The sequence below is a fragment of the Nansenia antarctica genome (genome assembly GCF_963989245.1).
Source record: "Nansenia antarctica genome assembly, chromosome: 6".
In the NCBI taxonomy this organism is placed as follows: Eukaryota; Metazoa; Chordata; class Actinopteri; order Argentiniformes; family Microstomatidae; genus Nansenia; species Nansenia antarctica.
Window position 1 is genome coordinate 59,377,842 of NC_137676.1, and position 27,847 is coordinate 59,405,688.

The following is a 27,847-nucleotide window of genomic DNA, read 5'->3' on the forward strand; positions in this document are numbered from 1 at the left end:
TCTATACTCACACATTCCTTAAAGTGAAAAAAGCTTTCATAGTACTAGAGATTTTAATACCACTCTTCATATTAGTATTTGACACGATTATACGAAGGATGAACATTTTAATTTACATTTCTATTGCAAGTATATTTAAATAATTTATTTTGTACAAAAACAAATGAAGTTACTAAATGTTTTGCATGAACTGAAGTCAATATCGATGTATTTATTTTTGGAAGTTGTGTTTGACCTGTAAGTTGAAGTGATGCTGCTGTTTAAAATAAGAGGTGAGGTGCGAACACACATGCTTTCTTCCGTGTACATCTGTATATACTTTTCATAAATCAAATAAAGCTCCTCTTGGGGAAAGAAGATTTAAAAAATTGTTACATTTTTAAATGATGATTTTGCGCATTTTATTGTTGTATTTTCGTTGTTATCGCTGTAGTCATTGAGGGTGCAGTGCTTGCGCTTACAGGGCGAGAGGAGAGCACTACCACCTGTGGCATACAGTTCCAGACTGGGCTCACCTACAGGCGGTGTGTGCCTCAAATCTTCCATTTACAGTATTTACAACCAAGGTTCCACTCAAGACTGTTGAGCTTGATTGAGATATTGCATTAAATCAACAACATATAGTAGGCTAGAATAGACCAGAATATGAAAACGGCAGAGCCACACTGCATGCATGCCCTGCAGAGTTTCTCAGTAGGAGGTCAGGTATGATAATGAAAGACGAGACTGTGTAATTACGCAGAGTTTATTTAGTGTCCTACCACACGCCCCCTTCCTGACAACTGATTAGCTCCAGTGATATAATAGCCCGCGTATGGTGAAGCACGTTGAGTCGTAGATGGGAGCGTTCAAGGATGGCTCTACGCGGAAAAGTGGCTTTAGTTACCGGTGGAGCCCAGGGGATCGGTCGAGCCGTGGCGGAATCCCTCCTGAAGAACGAAGCGAAGGTTAGTGTGCAATGTGCATGGATAGCTACACTTATCACACATGCGTGGCGATCAAGTTGTTACTTTGCGCGTTGCGCTTGGCAATCCTCTCCAATGTTTACGCGTTCAGATGGATCGCCAGTCTAGAGGCGCTCATATTTGGACATGTTTTTTTTAAAGACACATTGTTTGTTTATGTTCCGCATTTTAATCTTTAGGTTGCACTTGTTGATTTGAATCAAGCTGTTGGGGAGGACTGCAAGAAGGTTTTAAGTGAAGAATTTGGAGATGGGAACTGCAGTTTCATACAGTGTGACGTTACTGACAGACGCAAACTTCAAGGTAATACGTTTACATATATATACAAAAAGGTTCTTTGTGACTTTGTTATTATCAACACTGCACAACTTCCCCAATTTACTCTCCGGAACACTACAGATCTTTATTCTTTCCGCTCACAGCGAAATGTGAGATATTATTACCTGTGGAACAGGGTTTCATTGTTTGGAAATGGATTAGTTACTTTTGACATGATTTCCAAAATGCCGCAGGTAACGACTTCGGAATGTTCTTGGAAGTACCAAATGTTTGCGCTTGTGAGTCCATTCAACCCACGGCATTAACTGTGAAAGACTGAACGTGTGTCAGTCGTTGATTTATCAATGTAACCTTCTACAACCCTGTTGAACGTGTTGCTCCTGTCAGGGGGTTTAATTGAAGGTTTCCTTGGGGAATGTTTACAGCTGAATGGCAGGTGATGACGCATTCCTATATAGCCCACCACAGCAGACAGTGGTGTGGTTTAAACAACCAGTACTTTAGATAGGACGTTTAGATAAACAAGGATTCACTGATTCACTGTTCTTGCTGCAGGCTATATATATATATATATATATATATATATATATATATATATATATATATATATATATATATATATATATATATATATACTGTAATCTGTTGAATCAACTTGAATGTGTCATTCCCTCTACTGTTTTAGATGCTTTCCAAAGCACAGTGGAGCTGTTTGGGAAGTTGGATATTGTCATCAACAATGCCGGGATCAACAATGAGAAAGATTGGGAGAAGACCATTGAAGTTAATCTGGTAAAAATAATAATTTAAATAAAAAATGTAATTAAATCTGTAAAATAGTGTTAGTAGAACAATGTGTTATTGTTGTCATTAGTGGTCGAATTGGGGATGAACAGAGTTCAATTTGTGAAAATATTGTTAATAACATTTTAGCATTTCAATGTTTTTTGTTGGGGTTTTGTAACTTGTAGATACATGCCCAATATAATTTGCTCACTGCCTACACTACTTCTAACATTCTGGAAAAGACCAAATCCATTAAGGACACACATTAGTCAGGATAGCCAGCACTATGAATGAATGAATGAATGGACTTTATTGTCATTGCTACAGTACAGGTACCAAACAACGACATTTAGGAGGGGTGGCTCCCCTGGTGTTAGGAAAGGGAAAAAAAAAAAACTTTTAAAAAAAATCACAAGAAGGGAAGGAGCTGGTTTACATAAATAAAGGCTATGTACACTATCCACTGTACTATACTGTACAGATGGACGACTAGGGTTGTCATATTGCACAATAGTATTATTTCACATTTATTTAAAGTGTCACAGTTTGTGGCTAGTGGCTGATACTAACTTGTACCGATGATTCATCTGAACTTGACCCCGCAGAAATGGAGACTAACAGACGCGTGATGTTCTACTGTGAGTGTTGTTACAAAAGAGCTCTTTTCTTACCACAGACCTCAGTCATCAAGGGAACCTACTTGGCCCTGGACCATATGAGTAAAGAGTATGGGAAGGCAGGAGGGGTGATCATCAACGTGTCCTCTATGGCAGGTAAGCCTGCTCCGTGTGAGCCTTGTGTGATGCCAATTAGCTGACGCTTTTATCCAAAGCGACTTACACTGCAGTGACTGGATACTTTTTTCTGTATATATGGTCCCACATAGCAGTACAGTAGATGCATTAAAACCCTCTCAAACATACTGACACTATGGTCAGCACCTGAAACTCCCAGTCAACTCCCATTATGAGTGCATTGCAGTTTGATAGTTCATATGAAATGATATACATCGTACATTGGCTATCAGGCCCAGTACAGGCCCAGCGCCAGAACCAACACCTTGGGTGGGCAGTGCTAAATCGATAGACATAGTATATGGACCTACAGTAAATAGATAGACATAGTATATGGACTTACAGTAAATACAAACATGAGATTAAACATTCGAACACACTGCCGGAATATCACTAAGTCCCGTTTGGGTGGGCTGAGTCCACCCCTGTCCATAGCTAGCTCCGGCCTCGGTCGACCACGAAAGCTCTGGTTTAGTGAATGCATTTGTGAAGGTCCAACAGACTAACTGTTTAGCAGGAGTGGACTTGTGCCATACAGTAAAGGGATGAGGTGTGTAAAACCTACTGTATGCAAGTTTTCAGACAACTGAAAGCAACAACTTGGATGTGATCCAATGCTGCAAGCAAAACACTTCCATTTGTCAGGTTAGAGTTCTATGACTTGTTTTCACAGCAAACAAAGCAAGTCTTCGCTGTGAGTCAGTTGTTTGCGTAGTAGGGCTTGCGTAGCCTCCAGATGAACAACAACTTCTCCATTTCAATCTTTCTCCTTGGGTGTATGGCAGGGGTGGCTGGTGGAGGTAGAAATTGGAGAGAACGGGCTGTTCCATTCCTCGATACCATTCCTCATTCCATTCCATTCATTACAACCTCCACCAGCCTGCCCTGGTGTATTGTGTTACTTAAAACTTGTGTTACTTAAAAAAAGAGTCGGTGTCTGCAGTTGGATCCCCTGTGTAAAAGTATTCAGTTGACCAGGAACGGTTCAATTTGACGTGAGCTCATTTGGATTTGGGAGACTTGAGGGTTTGATGCAGTACTATACTGTAGCAGAATCAGAATTGTTTTATTTGGCCAAGTATATTATTTGCACATACAGGAAATTGACTTGGTGAGGTTGGTGCATAGGACATAAAAAAACAAACAATTTAAAAGCAAAACTAATTTTAAAAGACAATTTAAAATAAACAGCAGCTGTAGCAGCTGCCACTGAGTCTGTAAGTCAGTGAAGTGTCCCTAAGTCTGTTTTCATATCAGCACTGGAGCATCCCCTTCCGTTGAACCCAGGGTTCTTGTGCACAGTGAACTAACATACTACTGTATGCATGTGGAGAGCATGTACTGGGCTCTGACAGTGGTTGAACAGTCACATGGTGACATTTCTGGCCCAATAAACAATTGTAGTGCAACAGTGATGTGTTTGACAGTGCATGACACTCAATGGAGAAAGGGTTCCTCAAGGGTTCTCTGTGAGCTGGTAGGGTTCTACTAAGAACCATTGAAGAATCTTGAGGAAACCCTTTACAGTGGCAGAACAATCTTCTTATGTTTACCATCCCCCGAAAGGAAAATGGCTGTGAGCTCTGTGGAATGTCTTGAGGTGTCAAAGCTGTGATGTCAGCATTTTGGATGTAATAAGATCAATTGTGGTTGGGTCTCCTTATCAACAGCTCCTAATTGAAATACTGTGGTTTTAGGGTGATTAAAAAGAAGCAGAGGTCAGGGAAAAGTTATTTCTCCTTTCCTGTGTCCAGTTGTGAGGCTCTCATCTGTTGTGAGGCCATCATCAGTTTGCATGTAATAAGATTGATTGCGGTTGGATATCCTTATCAACAGCTCCTAGTTTTAAATACTGTGGTTTTTTGGGTGAGGTTAAGGTCAGGGAAACGCTTCCTCCTTTCCTGTTGTGAGGTTATCATCATGTTGTGAGTAGCATTGGTTTGGCCAGTGGTCAGCTCTCTATCTCTCTCTCTAGGATGTAACATTTCTCTATGAAGTATTCGCCTTGTAATAGTTATATATGTTAAATGTTCAATACTTTACAAAAATGATACTGTACTTCAGCTGTTTCTTTGCTCAGCATGTGGACATGCTAGTGTGCTTCACCAACTACAGATGACAAAACATGATCAAGAAACTGTTTTTGAGACATTCATGATTACAGTAGAGAACATTCTATCTGGCTTGTTACCATGGATTTTGCATTGCATGGCTACAGAGATTGTAGTCTCTAGAGATCTTGAGGAAAATGATGGTACTGTTAGCGATCTGAGCTATGTGGGGAAATGTAAACATGGGTTGGGACTACAGCTTGTGTTTGAGTTGGGCGGTAGTTTTCAAACAGATTTTATTATTGTGACTTCACTTATTTGGCGCCAGTATGTACAGTACCTATTTTTTGCGCTCTCTCTCGCTTTCTCTCTCGCTACCTCTCTCTTTCTCTCTAAATATGTTACATTTTATGAGATATTTTTTGGGCTACATTTTATTTACGTTATCTACTGAATATAAACCCCCTCATCCGCCTTTAAAAGCTTGCAATGGGAAAACAGCGGCGCAGTTAACTCCATGTTCCCTCCAAGAACATCTGCAAAGGAATCACCTCGATTACTGCTGCACAAACCTGTACAAGAGCCAAGACATTTCCGACGGGCCATAAATCTGAAGAAAACACCATTTTAACCAGTCTGTATTGTCGTGTCTCTTGGCCACGGTGGGTTTTGGGTATGACATATGATACTGTCAGCTAAGAGACCTACTCACAGGCAACTTGTGTTGTTATTAATCATAGGAGTTTGATGTAATATTGGATTGGACAGTGGTGGATGATAGATGTGTATGTGCTTGTTTTGGTACACTGGCCCTAATCCTCTGACTCACTGTATGAGGCGCTGGAAGCCTTCCATGTAGGTTTTTGGATCCTGGAGATCTTGAAACTCAGCCTGGACTGTTGTTTGAGTAAGATCTGGGTGGAACGGGTTGATCTCTCTCGCTCTCTCTTTCTCTCTCTCTCCTGCTCAGCTGTTGTTATCTTCAGTCTCTCTCACTTGCAGCTCATATTTCTCCTTCTTTGTCTTTCTCCTTCTGTCTTTGCCCTCTTATCTCTCTGACATCTGCGTGGAGAGGTTGAGAGTTCTCTCTCTCTTCTGATCTTATTTTCTGTTTGACTCCCAAGTTTTTTCCAGATTCCAATTGTTATTCCGCTGCCATCCCTGTCTAAAGGTTGTAGAAATATACTTCTGCACAGTAATATCTACCAAATGTATTATGAATGTAGTTTACGCAATACCATTCTATTGCATAACATGGTATTTAATTGTATTGCCTCACACACACGTTTGAAGAAGCTATTTTCAGCCTTGTCTGAATGCAAAAGAAAACAAGTCATTCCCCAAACATGCGAAACAAGACATTTACAGACATGCCGAACGATATTGGCGTCTCAAGATAGAACACATACCACGATGGAGCACAGAGATAACCCAGGAACAAAAGGAACCACAGCCAAACCGAGCGTCAGTTTGTTTTCGAGTGCTGCCAACACTTTGAATGGCAGCAGCCTCGGGCCCCCATGTAAATTGGCACTGTTGGGACACCCCTGTTCTACCTGGTGGTGTAATCCACGCTCCTGTTCCACTGCTGGACACCCCTTTTCTACCTGGTGGTGTAATCCACGCTCCTGCTCCACTGTTGGACACCCCTGTTCTGTCTGGTGGCGTAATCCATGCTCCTGGGAATGCAGGTGGACAGACCTGCCGGGCGTCTAACCAGAGATACCAGAGATACATGCCTCCCCCCATTGTTACGCAATGGCTGGTTTACAGAGTGCCGTGGTTGGTTATTCAGGGATTACCTCACTGTTTTGGTTCTCTCTTCATGAGTGTGCAAAGAGCAGACAGGCTTGAAATTGACACTGGTTGGAGACTTGGAGACGCGCGCATGCACACACACTCACAGTCACTCCCTCTCTTCATCTCATACACGCCCTTATAAGCACACATGCATTCACACAGTATGTACAGGTCGTCTTTGTGTGGCATATGAATCATCGGATGCTCAGTCTTGTTTTTGTTGCTGTTTATTGTGATTTCTCGAAATCACAAGAAGCCATAAAAGTGTAAATATAGGCTTGGGTCATTAATCACAGCAGACTTAATTTGTTATGCATCAGTTCAAACACTCTAGGTAATCTAGCACCCAACAATTACAGTACGGTAAATCTTTGCTGAGAGCAGAAAAGGCTCAGGGCAAAAGGAAGTAGTCTTAAATTAAACAACAAAAACATGTCAGTACGGTAATAGTCACTCATCTAAACAGCATACTGTACAACAAACTGTCTTTCCCAAACCATCACGCCATCTGCAGAGCCTACTACTGAAGTACTGTAGTTCAGTGACAAAGATGATGATATGTAACCTGTGGGGACGGACCCTGGGTCTCGCACTCTACAACCCAAATCGCCTACAGTACCATTAGACCATGAAACCCTGGTGAAATTTAGGATTGACATATACAAGGTGGCTTAGACGGTATCCGCGACAGCAACAGTACATGCAGTACATTCTTAAAAGCTCATTGTCAGGTCACCCGAGGACACGGGTTGAGCTACATGGAGTTCTTTTTGGAATTTTGCGTGTTCGTTCGTTGTCTCCGGTTCACAGCGGTCATGACCTTAAGATATCATCATAGCTGTCTGACTCACACTCTGGGACATAGACAGAAGAGATTGACAGGACGGATGGGTAAGAGAGAGAGAGGGGGGGGGGTGACATACAAGATAAGTCCAGGGTCGAACCTTGCGGGAAGGAGCCTAAAAGCCACTGACCCTGATGCTCTTGACTGCTGTATATGACAGTACGTGTTACCTTGTGACATACAGTTTGAATGATTACAGTTTATGGTTGCCCTTCCTGTTCATGACTTACAGTAATGTAAGTTTGACTAAGTTCCTCTTTTAGTTGAAGTTGTAATGACGGTTAAAGTCACTTGCGTAAACGCTGCAACTATTCAGTTGCTCTTAAAGATACAATCTGTAATTCGTGAAGCCGTTTTTTTTGGATATATGCATTTATGATATATGCTCATTGATTCTTGAAAATGTTACTAATACTGTAGATGGCTCATGAGGTTACTGCAGTTGCCTTATGACATAACACAATAGCAACAGTTATTGTTTCCTCCAATGTTTACATACAACACTCTCAGTCTTGCATCTAGAGTTTGCAGTTTGCACTTTCATTTGAGAGTGGTAAGATTCCTCCAACCCTATCCCTCCGCTTCATGTCAGTGGGCCTGATGTTTTGTTGTGAAATGATGGATTATGTCTTTAACTGAGCATGCACTGTATTTGATGGCCAAGCCAAGTCTGCTACCATTGCATTGTTCTCGACAGTCCAGCAGGTTTATCTTCACACGTGCCCCGCTGTCTGTGTCCTTTTAAAGAGGGAAAACAAACGATTGATCCACATTAGGTCTTTACGTGTCCATAAAAGGATCAAAAAAGGACCGTGAAGTTGAGAGATCATTGTTTTGGAGGAAGTTCTCCTTCACTTTTATGATTGTGAAGCCAGCAGCTTTCTCATGTTTGAATTAAGCCCAGGGAGGAATCCGTCTTTGGAGGATTCAGCCTTTTTCCATGACGGAAGCATAGAGAATAAGTTACAGCCTCTCAATTTGTAGCCATACAAGCTGTGTGTGTGTGTGTGTGTTTTCAGTAAAGCATACAGTATAATAATTGTAATCTCTGTTACAAGTTGAAGGAATTGGAGTTTGAGTACAACATTTTGTTATTTTAGTGAAAAAAAAATATGTATCATTTTAATAAAGTTCGAATTAGTGGGTTGTGGCTAATCATAATAAAAAAAGAACCAGTGCTTTGGGACACAGCAACAACCATGTGGTAGTGATTCAGTTGGAGAGATTCCATTGTTGATTAGCACTGTCGATAAGGAGTCCCTCCTAAAGACCTCCTCATCCCCACTAACCCCCCAGTACAGTTTCTCTACTATCTTCCTCCTTGTAACCTAACATTGTAACTGCCAATGGCCCCTGGCCCTAGCATAGATTACTTTTTCTTGCAATGACTGATTGATATTTTTTTTATATATACGGACGGATTGATGGCAGCTGCTGGACTGAAAAAATCAGGTGTAGTGCTGAGGCACAAATATGTACATTTCAAGCCTGCAATCTGCGACACTTTAAATGAATGTGGAATAACACTATGTGCAATATGACAACCCTAGTCGTCTATCTGTACAGTATAGTATAGTGGATAGTGTACATAGCCTTTATTTATGTAAACCAGCTCCTTCCCTTCTTGTGTTTTTTTATTTTATTTTTTTTCTTTCCTAGCACCAGGGGAGCCACCCCTCCTAAATTTCGTTGTTTGGTACCTGTACTATAGCAATGACAATAAAGACCATTCATTCATTCATATAAAGGCGTCTGCTAAATGTCTAAAATGTAAATGTAAAACGAGGTGCACCTGATCCTAAATGTAGACCATATGGGCTTTGTTCATGAATCAGGATTAGTGTGTTTTATGTTTATTTCTTCTTTTTGCCTTTTTCAGCTTTCCTTCATTCCCCCCATCAGCCAGTGTATACAGCCACAAAACATGGGGTTATTGGATTCTCCAGAGCTATGGCGGTGAGTAGGCACACACACACACACACACACACACACATGCGTTTCTTCACATTCCTGGCCCCCCGGGGTTAAGCTATGCACACTCACCTGCTGTAGTGTGAGAACTATGTTCTCTCAGTCATGCACTCACACACACACACACACACACACCCCTGGAGTTGCAGTGTTAGAGAAGCGCTCTCTCTCTCTCTCTCTGCTCCCCCGGGTGATAAAGCTTGACCGTGTCCGGACACGCCTGGTCTGTCTTCCTCTCCAGGACGCAGCCGAGTATGGCGACTACGGTGTGAGGATCAACGTGCTGTGCCCCGCCTTTGTGGACACGCCCCTCCTGCGCTCAGTGGAGCATGAGGACAACATGGGCAAGTTCGTCAAGTTCAAGGACGACTTCAAGAGGAGCATGCACAAGTTTGGGGTGCTTCAGTGAGTGGAAATCTTCAACCTGTTTCATTTTAGTTGTTATTTTGATCGTTTTAAAGCCCCACAAACAGAGCTTTCTACCTCAACAGATGTTTCTGGTTATATATATATTACATTATTATGTATTATATTATATATATATTACATTTTTACCTTTATCTATCCATTTTTACCTTTATTTATCCATTTTTACCTTTATTTATCCAGGGAAAACACCAAAGGTCTCTTTTACAGGTATGCCCTGTCCACATATACAAACAGTTGTACAAAGGTTTTATCAGAACAAGGATTATGATTCACAGAGAGGCGTTCAGAGGCGTTCTTTATTCCCCAGTGCAAACATTTGAACTACAAAGATGTGTGTTTGCCTTTGGCGCCGGGTGGAACGACGCCCCTGAGGTGTGACTTAATCACAGCCTCTTGTGCCTTATTGCTTGATTACAAAACAGCACTTTGGATATACAACACAGTCAAATATAAAATACACACAATCATTCATCAAACAGCATGCCTCTGTGAGATGGTTCCTAGCCAAGGGCTTAAAATGACACTGTGGGACCAAGGCCCAATCCCAATTCACTCCTACAGCTCAGTTTTTAGCCCTACGGCTCCGTGTTGTGCGTTCACGTGTAGGGTAGGGGTGTCCCAGTTCTTGTTTGCATATAGGGGTAGAGCTTCTCATGGCTATGTTTGGAGATTTTTCATGACCAGACTCTGATCGAAGCCATGGCCCTAGATTCCAGAATGCCTTGCGTATCATCTACAGAAATCTAATATCGCTCTAGGCAATGCGGAAGACAACCACAGATGTAATTACTTTTTCTTTGTTAATAAAGTTTTTTAAAATTATGATAACCGTATTATCTTAGTTTAATGTCATTTCAATGTATTATAGACATTTTCTTTATCACAAGCATAAAAAAAAAACCGCTATCGACGATGTGGCACACGGGTGAATGGACGCATGGAAATAATTTCTCACCTATCTAACATTACATGTTTTAAGGCTGATTTGTGCTGATCTGTGAATCCCACCACATGGCCACAATACCCACCCTCTGGAAAACTGCCACCATCATCCCAGTACCCCAAAAACCCCTACCAAAGAACCTCACCATTACCGTCCCGTTGCTCTCACCTCCATAATTATGAAGTGCCTGGAAAAACGTTTGCTCGCCATCCTTCTTCCGGTTGTCACGCCTCAACTGGACCCCCATCAATGTGTCTACAAAGCTAGGAGGGGCACAGAGGAGGCTGTGGCCAGCCTGTTGCATCTGCTCCTCCAGCACTTGGATTCCCCAGGCACCCTCGCCAGGATCCTTCGTGTGGACTTTAGCTCCCCGTTCAACACCATCCAAAGGCACCTGATGATCCAGAAGCTACACCACCTTAACATTCCCACCTGTCTGATCTATCTCCTGCACAACCTCCTCGGTGACATACTGCAAACTGTGCGGGTGGGCAAAACCACATCACCTGCACTCACCATCAACTCCAGAGCACCGCAGGGTTGTGTGTTGAGCCCATTCCTGTACACACTCTACTACACCAACGACTGCACTAGTCCGTCACCCATCACTCCCTACCTTAAGTACTCAGACGACACAGCCATTCTTGCTCTGCTCACAGACAACCACTCCGTCCTGGACTACCACAGCTCCATCACACACTTCACTAAGTGGTGTGAGGACAACCATCTCCACCTCAATGTGAGTAAAAGAAAATAAATCATCATTGGTCCCCCCACACTACAGTGCCCCATTATCATCAACACCCAAGCAGTTGAAATCAGTTTTAAATACCTCGGAATTACACTGGACAATAAACTTAGTTTCAACCAACACACCACCGACATCTTTAAAAGGAGCCAACAAAGATTATCCGTTATCCGTAAACTTAAAGGACTGTATGTCCCCCCCCCTCTTCTCCTACTACTGTACCAGAGCATTATCCCGCCATCCTCCAGTACTGTTCCTCCTGCTTTTTCAACATGCTCACAGTCATCAACCGGGTCAAACTCACACGCATCACCAACACTGCTGCCAGGAAAATTGGTCTCCCCACACCCAACCTCATGGCACTAAACAACAGGGCCATCTCACGCATCGCAACCACAATAGAACAGGACATCGCCCACCCACTTAATCTGTACCTCGCCCCACTGCCATCCGGGCGTAGGTACAGAACGCTAAGGTGCAAAAGGGCTCGCTTTGGCAAAAGCCTGATCCCCGCAGCCATTGTTGCCTTAAATAATAGACCGCGCTGAGTGTGTGTACTTGTGTATCTGTCGTGTAGTATGTTTGTTGTCTGAAATGTAACTAAAGTTCAGCCGCTTAGTTGTTGCACTTGTTACCGTTCCTCTAATATCAGTGCAGACTGGCAGGGAAGGAGCAGGGTTGCTAGTCTACAGAGCGCTGCTATTCTGTCATGAACTGGCCTGGTAATGAAGCATTGTTCTTTTTTATTTGATGACTTGTTTGATCGATTGATAGGATTGTTCCGAGGCCTTGGCTCCAAAGCAAGTGGCACAACGAGCCATAGGGGTAGGAAAGGGAAATGGGATTGGCCCCAAGAGTTCCAACCTCAGGCTACCCTGAACACCGTTCCAAGTCTGAGGAGCCACAGCATCTCTAAGCAGCTCCGAGAGCGTGTCTGATCACCACTAGGTCGCCATCAAAGCAATCGTGTGAGGTAAAAAGGGGAACTGCTTTATATATATATTTTTTAAATCCATTGACAAGGCCTTCTCAACGTGGAAGACTCCCAACTACACCAGACATGGACAGCAGAGCAGAGTGATGAACTGAGCCTAGTGGTTTGACAACTGAGGCTGCTGCATGTCTGTAGATCGTATCGTCATAGTCAAGGACGGGACGTTTAGTCCCTGACCAGAGTCATTAAAATTCCTTTTTTCATTGACCCTTGATTGACCTCTGACCGACAGTATATAAGTGATTTCACCTGGCAGGATGTTGAGTAGCCAAGCCTTCCTAATCAGACTTTATTGTTTAAATCCCCATCCAAACCCTTACTAGAGCACCGTACAAGGCTAAAGATTAGACTCTATAAACTTTATTGTCATTGCACAAGAGTACTGAGACAACGACATGTAGTCTGCACACAGCAGAGAAAGAAGCTTGGATGCGTTTGTTTTCACATCTGTGGGTATTTGCGTATGCATTTGTTTCTTCTCAGCCACATGTTGGCAGATTTTAACCGGTGGAGCGTCTGATTGGAACTTGGACTGGAACTATTATTTAGTAACATCAGAGTTGTGCGTACACACCAGTTGCACTGTGTACTAGTACATCTCATTGGACCCAAGTGGGATTGTGTGTGGGGTCAAGTTAATAATAATCCATATATATATATATATATATATACAGTATATGCCATTTAGAGGATTCACTTACTTTAGACAAATATACTTATTTGGATAAAAGCGTCTGGTAAATGTAAAATATTGGACAGTTTAGTCGTCGGATGCGGAAGCCCCATAAAGTGGGTGTTATTATTATTATTATTAGTGAACAGGTCTCATAGCTACGCTTTAAAAGCATCTTCTAACTGTCAAAAATGTAAAGAAAATGTAATGTAAAACAAACAAAAAAAGGAAATCTGCCTCATCTGACTCCTCTCTGTCACCTGTATCCTCAGGCCGTCTCTGATCGCGGAGGGAATGCTGCGGATGATCACTGACGGCAGCCTCAACGGGGCCGTGATGAAGATCACCTGCTCTAAAGGCATCCACTTCCACACCTACGAGCCCCTGTCCGCCTGAGCTCAACACAGAATACTGTGGGAATTCTACGGGAATACTGCCGGAATTATGTCAGAATACTGTGGGAATTCTGTCGTCTGGTCATCGGGACAGAAACAGAGGTCAGGATGTGGAGTCGCTCAGGAAGAACAGTAGGCCCACCTTTTTTGAAGGCTCTCAACACAATCCATTCTTCAGGGGAAAGAAACAGGGAATACAGAAACACACAGTCCAGTAATATATGGGTATATGAGACAGAGAGGTGTTATTTTCTGGGGGGCAAGGAGTCCTCGTAACATCCTCTGATTTGATTTGACTAGTTTGAGTGAGGCCAATTCCTACAGGTACTGATAAGTAAACATTGATTTGTTGATTCGATACCTAACCATGCCTAATCTGTTATTAAGTCACTTTTTTATTATGACGTGTACAGTGTATAATTATGTGGGTTTTTAGATTAAATCCTTTTTCTTTCTTTTTTAAAATATGAACATGCATATTATTCCTCATATTTATTGAGATTTATCATAAGCGCCGAGAGACCACAGAAAGGTATGTAATACACCTCAGTACTTTATGAATTATAATCTGAATGACAAAGCATAATAAAGTAAAACCATCATTATGCTCTAGTCTAGGTCTATGTAACTTACTTAATTGTACTTACATTCCAATAAAATGAGTTATTTATGATTTAATATAGTACTTTATTAATGTAGAAGATGTGAATTATTATGTATATGTAGTTCGACAGGCAATAAACGCAGTGTGACATCGCCGGTTCCTCTCCTTTTTCCATTGGATTTCACAACTGTCAACTCCTTACAGAAATGAACAGAAAGAGAGCAGCAGAGACAGACAGCTCCAGATGAGTATGTTGCCGTGGGGAGTGTCCACCATGCTGTAGAACAGGCTTGGATGGAGAAACTATGTGACAGAAAACTGTAATATACACACACACACTTTTTTCCCCCCTTAGCTGTTTGTTTTCCTGGAAGGTATGCGTGACTGGAATGCACATCTGGATCTCACACACACACACACACACACCCCTCTGCTGTCATCTGCTGTCTGTGTTGACTTGTTTACCAGGCAGGCCGACTGGCTTCCCGGAGGTTCTATGGCTATACAGTAGAGAGAACTGAGGGCCTTAAGGGCTTAATAGAAGTGGAACCACCCAAACTGCCTGATCTAAAAACCTCTGGTAAATGCATTAAAGCTTCTTAATGACTTCTGTATGAGACATTTGTTTGACCCGTACGTCTTAATTGATGTATAATAACGGAACAGTATCTCTGTCTGTGTGACGGTGGTGTTTTTTAAAATTAGCCTCATTATTGAAGGAAATAGGTATTATATTTTTAAGACAATGTAATGACAATTTCATGTTTATGATAAGTGGCAATGCATTCCAACCACGTATAATGCATAATGGCTCTGACTCAAGCGTGACGTCTTTCAACACAGGAGAACTGAAGGGAAGCTGCTTCTTCCCTGCTCTCGTCCAATGAAAGCGCACCGTGGGTCATGTTAAATATCTGTGGTTTGACACAGCAATGCAACACAGGATCACCCATGACTGAAACCCTCCACTGACGTGCGGAAACCATAGAATGGGGTGTGACACGGTAATCCATACTGTACACCACAGCGTGACGCAACACCACCCTCCATAAGGACATCCCAGTTTCGTCGTAGTTACATAACGGGCTGTCTCGATTGGTTGAGAGCGAAGCTGAATGGTGCTGCAGTGGAATGCAGCTTTTTGTTGAGTGATTTTCACCTTGACGAAGGCACACCAGGGTGTAATGAGGGTAGCTGGAAGCTGGGTGTGAGCTTTATGACGGCTACTGTATCATTAGCAACACCTAAGTTGTTGTTCACACACCTCCCGCGTTCGGTTGTTGATTTTGGAATCTGAAAATCGCTTGATAAGATCTTGGCCAGCTTTACTAGAACTAGATGACTCAAGATTTATTTTTTTATAATAATAGAGGGAAATTATGAAATGCGTTAGGGGGTCGTTGAGATAACATGTGTGAGTAAGTAGGGTATTTCATGGGTGTGGAGAAGTGCTTGTTGACACTGTTTTATAGAAAGACATTTTACTCATGGTTTCTGTGTCCTATTTTGCCATTTTCCATGGCACACACCACACCTTGAACATGTCATTAGACTTTGGCTCAGAGTCAAACTGAACTCCACAACCTGCTAGACGAAATGTAGCCTCCCAAAGGTGTTCAAAGAATGTATTCTGGCTCCATGTCTTAAATGTTTCCATGTGAAAGGGTGTGCATATACAAGTGGTGTGCAAGGTGCATATCTTGAATTGGGTTTTTGCACTCGTTCAGTGGTTTAATTGTTGGTTGAATGTATTTATTTTTCTGTACAGTATCATCTTAGATGAGTTGAGATTCGTTGACTTTACTATGTTTTGGCCCCCACAGATGAAGCGCATCCACGGCTACAGTTTGTCTCAATCACTTGAGCACATTTCTTGAAACAGTATTCAACTTTTGAAAACAGTTAACACGTACCGCTTAATTGTTAACATGTTTGCTAAAACACCACATTTCTTTAGCAAAATCCACTATAACTCACAATTTAGAGCTCAAAACAGAATCCTTTTGCCATCTAATGAAAAGTTCAATCCATCATTCATTTCATAATGACTAAATAGTAGCTATAATGATCAATATTCATTGCAGGTTGGACATGAAAACAAAGAATTTCACTCAGCAGCATCACTTTGTACTAGGCCTATATAGGTTATGTAGTACTGCACCTGTTACAGACAATGATTGCTTACTATGAATATAAATCAATCATTTTTCGAAAGTCTAAAAGCATTAGAACGTGTCACATATAGGAGTACCTTCTGTCAGATTTTTTTTTTTAAACAGTTGAGCTTTGGTTTCATGGGGAATAAAGATTGAATAACAAGGTACAATTGTCTCTAAATGTTAAACATCTCTACCTATGGGTACATTACTGTAGATTACTTTGTTCTACCTGGTCAGCATTGTCTGAACCCAACCAATGGATTTTATGTGTTTGACAATCAAGAACAGGTGTTTAAGTAATAATGAAATTATTTATTATCTATGGTGGCACAATGGTTAAGACCATCACCCTATCATCATGGGCTTGCAAGTTCAAGTCCCGGTGATGACTCTAAATGTTAGTTCAGATTTTGACTATGTACTCTCAAACCTTGCACCAGTGACTAGGAAAAACAAACTATGTTAAGTGTGAAGGAGCCATGGCTTAATGGTTAAGACTTTTACCCCATCATCATGGACTTGTAGGATCAAATCCTGGTGATGGCTCTAGTTCTAGGTTTTGACTATGTACTCAAACCTTGCACCAGTCAGTAGGAGAAACGAACAAAGGACAGTGTGAAGGAGTCATGGCCTAATGGTTAAGACATTCACCCCATCATCATGGACTTGTAGGATCAAATCCTGGTGAAAGCTCTACATTTAGTGTCCGATTTTGACTATGTACTCTCAAACCTTGCACTAATCACTAGGAAAAACGATCATTCATAAAGCGTGAAACAGTCGTGGCACAATGGATAATGATCTGACCCCAAGATTCAGGGGTTGCAGGATCAACTCCCCATCGGGACAATTGTGGAACAATAACATGCGAACATACCCGGGTACACTGTGAAACATTCGCTGAGAGTGCCCCAAAATTTCAGGGGTTGCAACTGTGGAACAATCTTGGCAGGAAATGATCGCTCAATGCTGAGCTTGCGACTGTGGAACAACAACGTGCGGACAAGCCTGGGAACACTGTGAAATAGCTTGATGCTGCGCTCGCCCCAAGATTCAGGGGTTGCAGGGTCCAATCCTCTGCGGTACAATTGTAGATCAACAATGTGCGGACAAGGCCGAAGAAGGGTGCCGTTGCCCCGGAACATCCAGAACAGTATACAGCAGTGGTGTTGCTGTTTTTTACTACTACACTACTCACTTCCACACAAAAAAATATTTAATTAACTATAAATATTTAATGCAGATGTCCTGTAAGCAGAAGATTGCGGGTCAAGGCCTCAGCTGGGCTTGACCCAGCAATCTTCTGCTTACAGGTGCAGTGCTTTACCACTGCACCCTTGATGATGTGAGTTGCCTGGTGACACATGTAAGCAGAAGCTTGCTGGCTGAGGCCATGAGAGAACACACTTCCCTCTCATGGCCTCAGCTGGGACTGAACCAGCAATCTTCTGCTTAACATGTGTTTTACCACCAGGACACTCACAACATCAGCAGACACCTACACCTTATTTATTGTTTTATTATTTATTATTTTATTTAGCCTGGCAAAAAAACAAAAAAAACACCACACCATCCAAGCACATCCACACACAAGCATTTCCAGCACAGTTAAAAGATAGAAACAGACATAATCAGAGAGAAAAGGTAGAAGGTTCAAATCCACTCGTGTTGTGGCAATGACCAGTACATGAAACCTATGTTCTCTAAGAATTAGAAGTAGAAAGTTATAGTACTGCTTTGTCATTATTTCAGTTCACATTTCTGGAAAATGCAAGTGGCAGGGAAAAGCACATGAGGGTTAGAGTTCTAATTTAAATGTTTTGCATTTAGCAGACGCCTTATTCCAAAGCGACTTACAATTGATACTTTTGACTAAGCAAGTAAATCATCAATTCACCAGTCGTAGCAAGAAGAGTGCTCAGGCCAGGGGCCATTGGCAGTCGTCGTGATAGAAGAAATAACTTGACAATGAGCCAGGGTGGGGTCAGGGTGAGGTCGAAGGAGCTGAGAAGGACATCCATCTTGTCTAGGAAGTGACCGAGTTGACCTGGGGGGCAATAGATGACAACAATGTTAAGTTTGACTGGGGAGGAGACAGAAACAGCGTGGAATTCAAAGGATATTGACAGGTGTGACAGGGGAAGGACAGTATGTGACCACTTAGGCGAGATGAGGAGTCCTGTGCCTCCCCCTCGACCAGAGGGTCTAGGGGAATGAGAAAAGGAGTAGGCATCAGAGAGGGCTGCCGGTGTAGCTGTGTTTCCAGGTGAGATCGAGGAAGTTGAGGGACATGAACGAAGCATACGCTGAGATAGCCTCAGCTTTCCGGACCGCTGAGTGGCAATTCCAAAAACCTCCCGCAGCAATGAAGTCATAGTTAGAATTAAATTAGTTAGGTGAAGGTGGATAGATGAGATTGGAAGGGTTGCGAGGGGGGATGTAGCATCTGTGTCCTCCTGAGTGTCAGAAGAACAGGAATAGGAAGAAAGCACATTGTGATATGTCAGTAGAGGGTTAATCGACAAACAGAAGTATGAGTTGCTAAGTGCACTCAAAGTAGACAAATATAACAAGAGACAATCAAAATGGAAGAGAAGATACTTAGTATTCTTGGTAACCTGGCCTTCCTCTCAGGACTCCCACAGATAGACTCCCTTGTCTTGTTGTCACAAGTCTTTGTGTCAAGAGGCTGTCGCCTCTGGGAGTCTGGATATTAATGGAGGTTCAGTAATTGCTGCAGGCTTGCAGCCCCTCCCAACTAACAATCACTTAACGACCAGACAGGTGTACTCACTTAAGGCACACCAAGGCTGTGTTCGAAATAGCATACTCAATGAGTATACTGCATACTGCCTACTAAATTCATAATAAGTATGCCAATACCAGCCGACCTTTTACACTGCAGCATGCATACTACATCCCAGAATGCATTTCGCACCGGCAGGTATGGCAGCAGGGATTTTAAACCTCCATTGGCTAAAAGCTGTAATCTTGGCTCTACAAGTGTTAACATGTCATTTTATGAAGTTTTAATATGTTTTCAGGCGAGAAAGTAACCATATATATTCCAAAAATGCATCCAGTTTATCAAAATAACCTGTTAATATATCTGATCTGTTAGTTACCCGTAGATACATTTACTACTTCGACAGAAACGTCAGAACTTAATAGCTAAACATGTTGTAAAATTATTTCGGGGGGCCAATATCTTTAGCTAGCTCAAGTAACTAGCTTACTATATTGCTGTCTTAGCAGTTGGTAAAAGAACATTTTAATTGTTAATTAATTATTTTAATTATTAAAATTAATTACTTGTTCCTTCGTCTGAAGCTACAATACTGGGACCATTCATGACTGGGCTACAGGCAGTCAAATACTAGGCGAACTGGCCAGCAGCCCCTTTCCAATGCCTTTTCCTCTTACCTTACCTCACGGGACGTCCTGGGTCCAGAGATGGCAGCTCCTGCTTCACTCACCAACATCTTTTTTTTATCAGTGATCATTTACTAATACAACTTTATCCAACCAACATGCCTCTTACCAGACAACGGAGGCAATTAGCTCATTGTATGCGGTAGTTGAGTCACTTTTTTATTTCAGTTCACATTTCTGGAAAATTCAAGTGGCAGGGAAGAGCACATGTTCCATACCATTGCACCCCCAAGCTGCTCACAAAAACTCTGCTACTCAGGAACATGCAATACTTAAGACAGTTTTTTTTAAGCAATTTCTTCAACTATTTGTATGAAACTGAAGGTCACATGCATACAGCAATAACATACGAGCACAGAAGCAACATTCGTGCAGTTTTTAATTTCTCATTGCTTTCACACTAAATGCAAAAGTTACCAACAGTATATAAGAGGTGTTGACAAACAAAACTGAATTATTTTCTTTACAGAATATACCCATCTCCCATTATATCTAACAACCAGTCTGTAATCACAAATTAAATAGGTCATCAGTGGTATAATTACTGTGGACTGAGGAAAATAACATCTTAAACTAAATCTGGAAGAAAAAAAGTCAAATCCACTCTATTTTACGGATCTGAAACTTGGAACAACCACCAACATACTCAACAAACTAGACGTTCATTAACTGCTGCCTTTTCCCCCTGGGAATCTACTGGCCCAACACCATCTCAAACACCAACCAGGGGGAACTGACCAAACGAGAAACGATAGAAATCCAAATCAGGAGGAGAAAATGGAACTGGATAGTCCACACACTCAGAAGACAAAGCACATCAATGGCAAAGCAGCTGGCTCTAACATGGAACCCACAAGGCAGGAGGAAGACCTCGAACCATCCGGAGAAGAACCACACAACAGGAGATGAAGGCGGAAGGGCTGTCATGGCAACAACTGGATCGAAGAGCACAGGACCGGAGAGGATGGAGGGGTTTCATCGATGGCCTATGTTCCCTATGGAATTTAAATTAACTTGAATACAGGAAAGGATAGATTACTGTAAATGGTTTGGCATTTTTTGTGTTCTACACTAATGACATACGGTACTTGATTCTGAATATTTGAGATGAAATGTATTTATATTTATAGTAAGCATCTTATTCTCTGTAACAGGCACAGTACTACCATGAACTATATAGTACAACATGTTTTTGCTGAGTGAAATTCTTACTGTTTTTCACATTTGTTTTCAAATGAAAATTGTCCAACCTGCAATGAATATTGATTGTTGTAGTTACCATTTAGTCATTATGAAATTACATAAATACATAAACAAATATTAAGTGGCACATATTAACTGTTCACAAGTTGAATAGTATTTCAAGAAATGCGATCGAGAAAAACTGTAACCATGGAGCAGCTACATCTGTTCTTAAAACAGTTAACAACTTTGCCGATCTCTGAGAGAGTGGGCCTGACATTTAAGATAAAGTATTGCATTAGCTACAATCCTTTCAGAAAACTGACCCCAGGAATGCCCCCAGATTCAAACCGTACAATCCTTACATTCAGAGGTAGACTTTGTCACTCAAAAGCACAGGAATCTAACCCCAGAGCAACTCACTACTGCATATTTAGCTACACCTGTTTTCTTTAGCAGACATTGAGACTGCCAATGGCCCCTGATCCTAGCATATATTTGTTTTCTTTTCTTATGATGGCTGATGGATAGATTGATTTACTTTTTGACAAATGTGTTTGTTGTAAGTCGCTTTGTATAAAAGCATCTGCTAAATCTCTCTCAAAAAAGTCAATGTAAATGGCGGCCCTCTGGCTGACTCCCATCTGCATTCCTCTAGAGTTAATAATAATATCTCTCACTACAAAACTTTCTTTCCACGAAAGTGACATGAGGGATGAACTTCTGTAAAGTGAGAAAAGGCACCCGCAGGTGTGTACCCATGAACCCATTTGCTTCTGCTTCTTGTATAGGGCTAACTCCTACACACAGCTTCTTTTTCTCACACAACATTTAGACATTGCTGTCAGACCTCCTGTCAGAGCACTACAAAGACACAGATCTATAGGATCATCTCTCATGTAGTCAGTGGACTAAAGAGAAAGGGGGGAGGGGGAGGGGGGTAATATAATCACTGGTTCAAGGCTTGGAACTTGCTTTTGAACATGCTTCAGGAAACCTTGATGTCAGTGATACAAAAAGAAGCGTGGGGAATGTGGAAGCGGTGGTGGCTAAGCCAAGAACTCTACCTCACCTGTAAGAGGTGACTGGTTCAAGGGAGGGGTAGAGTGGGGCTCTAGTATATGACCTGCACTTACTGGGGCACATTACATTTATATTTTTGGCGAGGACCGGGAGCCATTGGCAGTCATAATGATAATGAAAATAACTTGTTTTAATTAACCCTCTGAGCTACTCAGGAGCTCCGTCATCACCTGTTCGTACATTATATCTACACATCATTTCAAACTAACTTGATTATCATAACCGATAGGAAAACACTGGTCACAGGAATCAAATTCATGTGGCAGTTGAGTTCTGAGGGCATCTGCCGGTCCCTTCTGAACAATCTACTTACTCAACATAACATACAACTCTAACTTCACATCTGGATAAGCCTTCTCCTAATGGAGAACAGCAAACACACACCTGATATTAATTTCACTCACAAAGGACCTTGGTGTCGAGCTTGAGTGGCTAAGCTTTTCCAAACCAACAAAACGGTATATCATAGAGATTACATTGTTTCTGTTTGTCCTTTCCCTAGATGCCTAACATCTGAGCTTCACTACACGTTGCTCCAGAAATGAATATGGAACAGTTTCTCTCATTAAAAGAGAGTAAGTGTTTCTTTCAGCTATTAATTTCCCCGTCAAAAGTTTTTGGGGCAACCATTAAAACAAGATGTTTACAGAAACATTAGAATGACCTAAGCATGTCCTCTGCAGTTTGTACTGACCGGTGGAAACAGTTATTGTTTCTACACGGGGGTGGTCCCAATGTAAGATAAGAACAAGGGTTACTTCATATAGTCTTTACACACTATGGTGGGAAAGAAACAGCACAATGTCTCCTTCCCTGCCAATTCCACAGTTGTGTGAGTGAAGTTATCTTCAATGTAAACAGAGGGATTACGTTGGTTCAGTGTCCTAGAGACTCGGCTAACTCCTGTTTGACCCGATCCTGCAGGATGTGTTATTACTTCTCCAAACAGCCTTTATTCAAGCGGCAAGCTTGAACACAATACTGACCCTTTAGAGTTTCTGTGCAGTCAGAGAGAACAGCCATGACCTGCTCACTTAGACAATGCTGGATGTAAGTATCCAGTTCATGTCCAGCAGGTTCTGCATATCTCACAAATCTGTTGACAGAACCAGAGGTTGTGGGGTTTAATGTGACACACACACACTCTCTCTCTCTTGCGTTCTCTCTGTCCCCCAGAAAGGTATCAATTGCAAAGGTTACCATAAAAAATGTTGACTTCTCTCGACTCTTTCAAACCCACAGATAGTGTTACCTCAGTGAACAGTATTAACAAGGTGACTGGGCCTCTACTCCCCCCAGGCAGCTCAGTGACTGCTGTCATTAGCAGCGTCTGTTTGGACAGCGACCTCATCAGCAGCGAGTCGCTGTGCGAGACCCCGAGTGCTTATTTTTCAACGCCGTGTCCGAGTGGCCTCCGGAGCTCGCTCGCCGTACTCTCTCCTGACGATAAGATGTTATTGTAGGACTTCCCATTGGCTCTTAAATGTTTTGATTGGCAAGCAGTGAGGTTCTGGCCCCCTTCCAAGGATAACAACTTGGCTTTGAGAGTGGGGGAGGGGGAATGGGGTACATTTGCAATCAAGAAAGGAGGAGGAAATTCTTTTCGGAACAAAACAATGTGGCAAAAAAGATTCAAGCTAAATTGGAGTGTTAAAAAAAAAACACATCTCTGGCGGTGAAAGCAATCCCGGCACGAAGCTGGGAGATGAAAGTTAGGCAACATGATGAAATCTTAATGTGAATCAAAGCAACAACGACTGTGTTTTCCTCGATGATAAAACTATCAAAGTCACTTTAACTCCAAAGCACGGACACGCATAATAACGGTTAGTGATGAAACTGGTTTCAACAGTGACCGCACCAGCGCATGCATGTGCCAGAGTGCCATTTCAAGGCCTGTGTCTCTTTATCAGTACCGCTGTTCCTCTCGTCTTACACAACCGCCAAACCGTGAAGTTAATCTGATCCTGCCCGTGTGACAGACTTGGTCTGAGCGCGGGTCGTCTGCATGCACCAAGGCAGAGTCACCCAAGGCTTTAGCTCAGTGAGCTAACATCAGTCTTCAAGTCTCAGGGAAGGTTACTCATCATGGTGGCCTGGTTCACCAAAACCACCACCACCACGCTTGGTCCCATACATTGCTGTCAACTTCACCCACGGTCGTTAAAATGACTGATTACACCAATTAGCCCAGCACGGTTTAATTAGCCCAGCGCAGCTCAATTAGCCCAGCGCGGTTCAGGCATCGACAGTGTCTGCTATGTCGGGGGCTAACCAATCAGGAAGGTAAAGAGTTCATCGGCACGCTTGAGGTCCAGCTAATTAGGGGTGAAAATGGACTTTAATATCGACTGGGCTGGGGCAGGGTTTGGGGGAGAGAGACGTGCACATGCACATGCATACCCACACAGCAGTGGAGGCTGGTGACTTCCACAATTGAGGAGGCCAATTTTTTTCCGCTTGCTCGCTTCACTCGCGATGGAATGTTTCCTGTTCTTATAGAAGAATATTAAATTGACTTGTAATAAAACGAAATCGACTACATAAAAAATAAAACTGTTCAATAAATCCTAAATGTTGTCTACCTATTCAATGTATAAATCGCCGACTTCCGCGGTCATTTTAAGCAAACGTATTTGGTTAAATGAGCTATTATTTTCAGGGATAATAGCCATGGGTGTTCTAGACGTGTCCTGCAAAGGACAAGTTGATAGGACACTCTTATGGCGAGTGTTTCTTTGACTGAAGTGACTGGCGAATTCTCAAAATGGCTTCATGTGATTGGACGAACAAAATGTCAATCTTTCAGCCCTGGACTCAATGCATGGTGAGGCCAGGCCTCCTCTGCCCACCCATTTTCAGTGATTTGGCCAATCACATTGCCATGAAAAAATTTGCATTACATTGACTTCTATGAGAAACCACTTTCCTGGCCTCCCTCAATACAAACGGATAGGGATTCTGGCCTGTAGGTGCTTTACAATTGCAATATTGGGTTTTAGCCATGGAAAAATTCAGATTTATGAACAAAACTGAAATAATATTAATATAAAAAATAAAAATAAATGTTTTTTGTTAAATAAATAAATAAAATAAATATAATTATTGCTTTTTTAAATCTCTCTCTCTTCTCTCAAATTATTGGGGAGGCCAGGCCTCCTCCACCTCTATGGAGGAGCCTCCACTGCCACACAGGTACCCACACAAGCATGCGCGCAGGCACAGAAAGAGGCACACACACACACACACACACACACACACACACTGGGGCCTAGAGGAATGTGCCAAGCGCAGCGCTCTCTCAGATTATCCCTCATTCCCCCTCTTTCTTTCTCGTTTTGTTTTCTCGCCGCTGCTGTGATTGATGGAGGGCCTGGGTGGAGGCGTGGACAGAGCCATGGGTCTAATCAAGGCTAATTACACATTAACTCCTCCTCCTCCTCCTCCCCTTTTCTACCTCTCTCTCGCTCTGCCTCCCTCTATTTCTCACACAAAATATCACCGTCTCTCCATCCCTTTCCCCCCACCCCATCTCTCTCTCTCTCTTGCTCTCCCTCCATCTTTCTCTCCTTCTCTCTATGTTATCATTACAGCGAGCCGTCTCCCAGTTTACATCCCCTGCCTCAAGCTGTCTTCCGACACATAATTGCATCATGAATCATAACGTTGGCTCTATTAGGGCAGAGCGAGTGGAGGCTCTGACGGAGGGAAGCTGAAGGAGGTTTGAGTTAGAAAGGACAAAGGAAAAGACAGACTGGAAGGACGGCTTTAGCTGCTGACACAGCTACTTGTGGCATGTGGTGTTGGTCTTAACAGTAAGTGTGTTGTAGCAAGACGACACAAATCCAGAATTCTATTTGGGAAACCCCTCAACCACTTACAATTCACACTGTAAATATTGATTAAGCATTGTGGAATTCTGAATAACTGAGCATGTCAGATTTGTTTATTCTGTGATGGACGATGGATACATACTGTGTGAAACGCAGCAGGAGAGCTGGTTGTAATTCCTTTAGGTTAGAGCAAACCAGCTCACAGACCATTCAAGCTAAAAAAAAAAAAAAAAAAGAGACGTTGATCTTATGAGAGCCAAACTAAATAAATTCCACTTAACGACTGGAAAGATTGAGTTTTACTGAGTGGAAGAGAATTGATTACTGACGAGACGACTGCAAAACAAAAAAAAAGAGGGGGAAAAAAGATGGATCGAATCAGTGGAAGAGGCATTAACCCTCCAGCTCTTCCCTTCATCGAATAAATATCGACATTAGAGAAAGTATACATTGTCACTGCGCCGAAGACACTCTTCTGTCAAATGCCCCATGGCTAAATCATAATTACTTCAGACAGAAACATAGCTGCTCCCTCTGACACCAAACAATACCTCGAGAGATATGTTGGTTCAGGCAGGACTTCACACAACCCCAATCACAACAATACTCTGTGTATTCCCTATTCCTGGAGTTGGGTTGCGGACATAGACAGTTCAAACAAGCAATGGACGGTTCAGGGTGCAATCTTGAGCAAACACACCGACGAGGAAAAGCCATTAGGGATTTTACATGGCTCAGCCACATCTGGAGAGCCCACGTCTGACCGACCTCGAGTTTCACAGACAAGGTGGGTGGGGGTTTGTGTGTGCGTGCATGTTTGTGGTGAAGGCGAGCGAGAGGGGGTTTGCTGGTGGTTCAGTGGCTCATGTTGGATTTGGAGTTGGATAGCTTAGGCAGGGAGGGCAGTGTGTGTATATATATATACTGTATATATATATATGTGTGTGTGTGTGTGGGTGTTAGGGGCTATGTATATGGGGTTGTTAGAGAGGAATAAGAACTGTTATGTGCCTTGTGGAGGAATGTGTGCTGTTCTGCTCTCTGTGTGGCGATAACGAAACCCCTGCACCAGCTGTGGCCTCTCTACTGAGATGTACTTACGGTAATCCACTTTGAGGTCAGACACGGATATATACACACACACACACACACACACACACACACAAACAAGCAAGAAGCACACACTCAAACAAGAAACATGCAAACAAGAAAAACACACACACCCCCCGGCCTCCTCCAACCCCACATCACCTCTGACCCACTGCTACTCCAGTTTTCCGGCCCGATCTTTCTGATTGCCCTCCGGTAACACTGCCAGTCAACAATGTTCTGGAATCTTCCTAATGCTGACATCTGGACACGTCTCTACAAGACCTGGTTCACCTCCTCTGTCAGGACGGTCTGAGAGTTAGGCTTGCGCTGTTCCAACTCGCTGTCGAGGGCAGGGGGCAGTGAAGCCTTGATGAATGATCATTCCAGCAGAGATATTTGCCCTGACACCTTCCACGTGCACACACACAGCCACAGTATGGAAGAGTGCAACCTCACAGGGTTTGAACCTGGGTCTCCTGCTCGTAAACACACCACCGTAGCCCCTTAAGCTACAGTCAAGCCTAAGGATTGGTAACAGATGATAATGCTTCATAACATTTCAATGCTTTACAACACTTTGCCATAGTCATGCATATTGATTGTACTGGTTACAGGGAATCCCTGTGCTGGAGTTAACACTGGAACATGTCTAGATGGGAAGGTTAAAACTGGAACATGTCTAGGTGTCAAGGATATTAGCACAGCAGAGTTTCCCATTAATTAGAGTGTGGCGGTCCGCCATAGTCTAGACGGGCTGCCACAGTGTACTGTAGGTCGATACGATGTTGCG

At 42.6% G+C, this 27,847-nt stretch overlaps 1 protein-coding gene across 1 annotated transcript; it reads left to right on the forward strand.

Moving 5' to 3' along the window:
• Positions 1-822: 822 nt before the first annotated feature.
• On the forward strand, positions 823-14,428 carry hpgd (15-hydroxyprostaglandin dehydrogenase). The gene is made up of 7 exons (XM_080533789.1): positions 823-947; positions 1,145-1,268; positions 1,930-2,036; positions 2,707-2,803; positions 9,399-9,475; positions 9,732-9,895; positions 13,550-14,428. The coding sequence occupies exons 1-7, from the start codon at positions 855-857 to the stop codon at positions 13,671-13,673; spliced, it is 786 nt and encodes a 261-aa protein (XP_080389915.1). The 5' UTR covers positions 823-854; the 3' UTR covers positions 13,674-14,428.
• Positions 14,429-27,847: the final 13,419 nt, after the last annotated feature.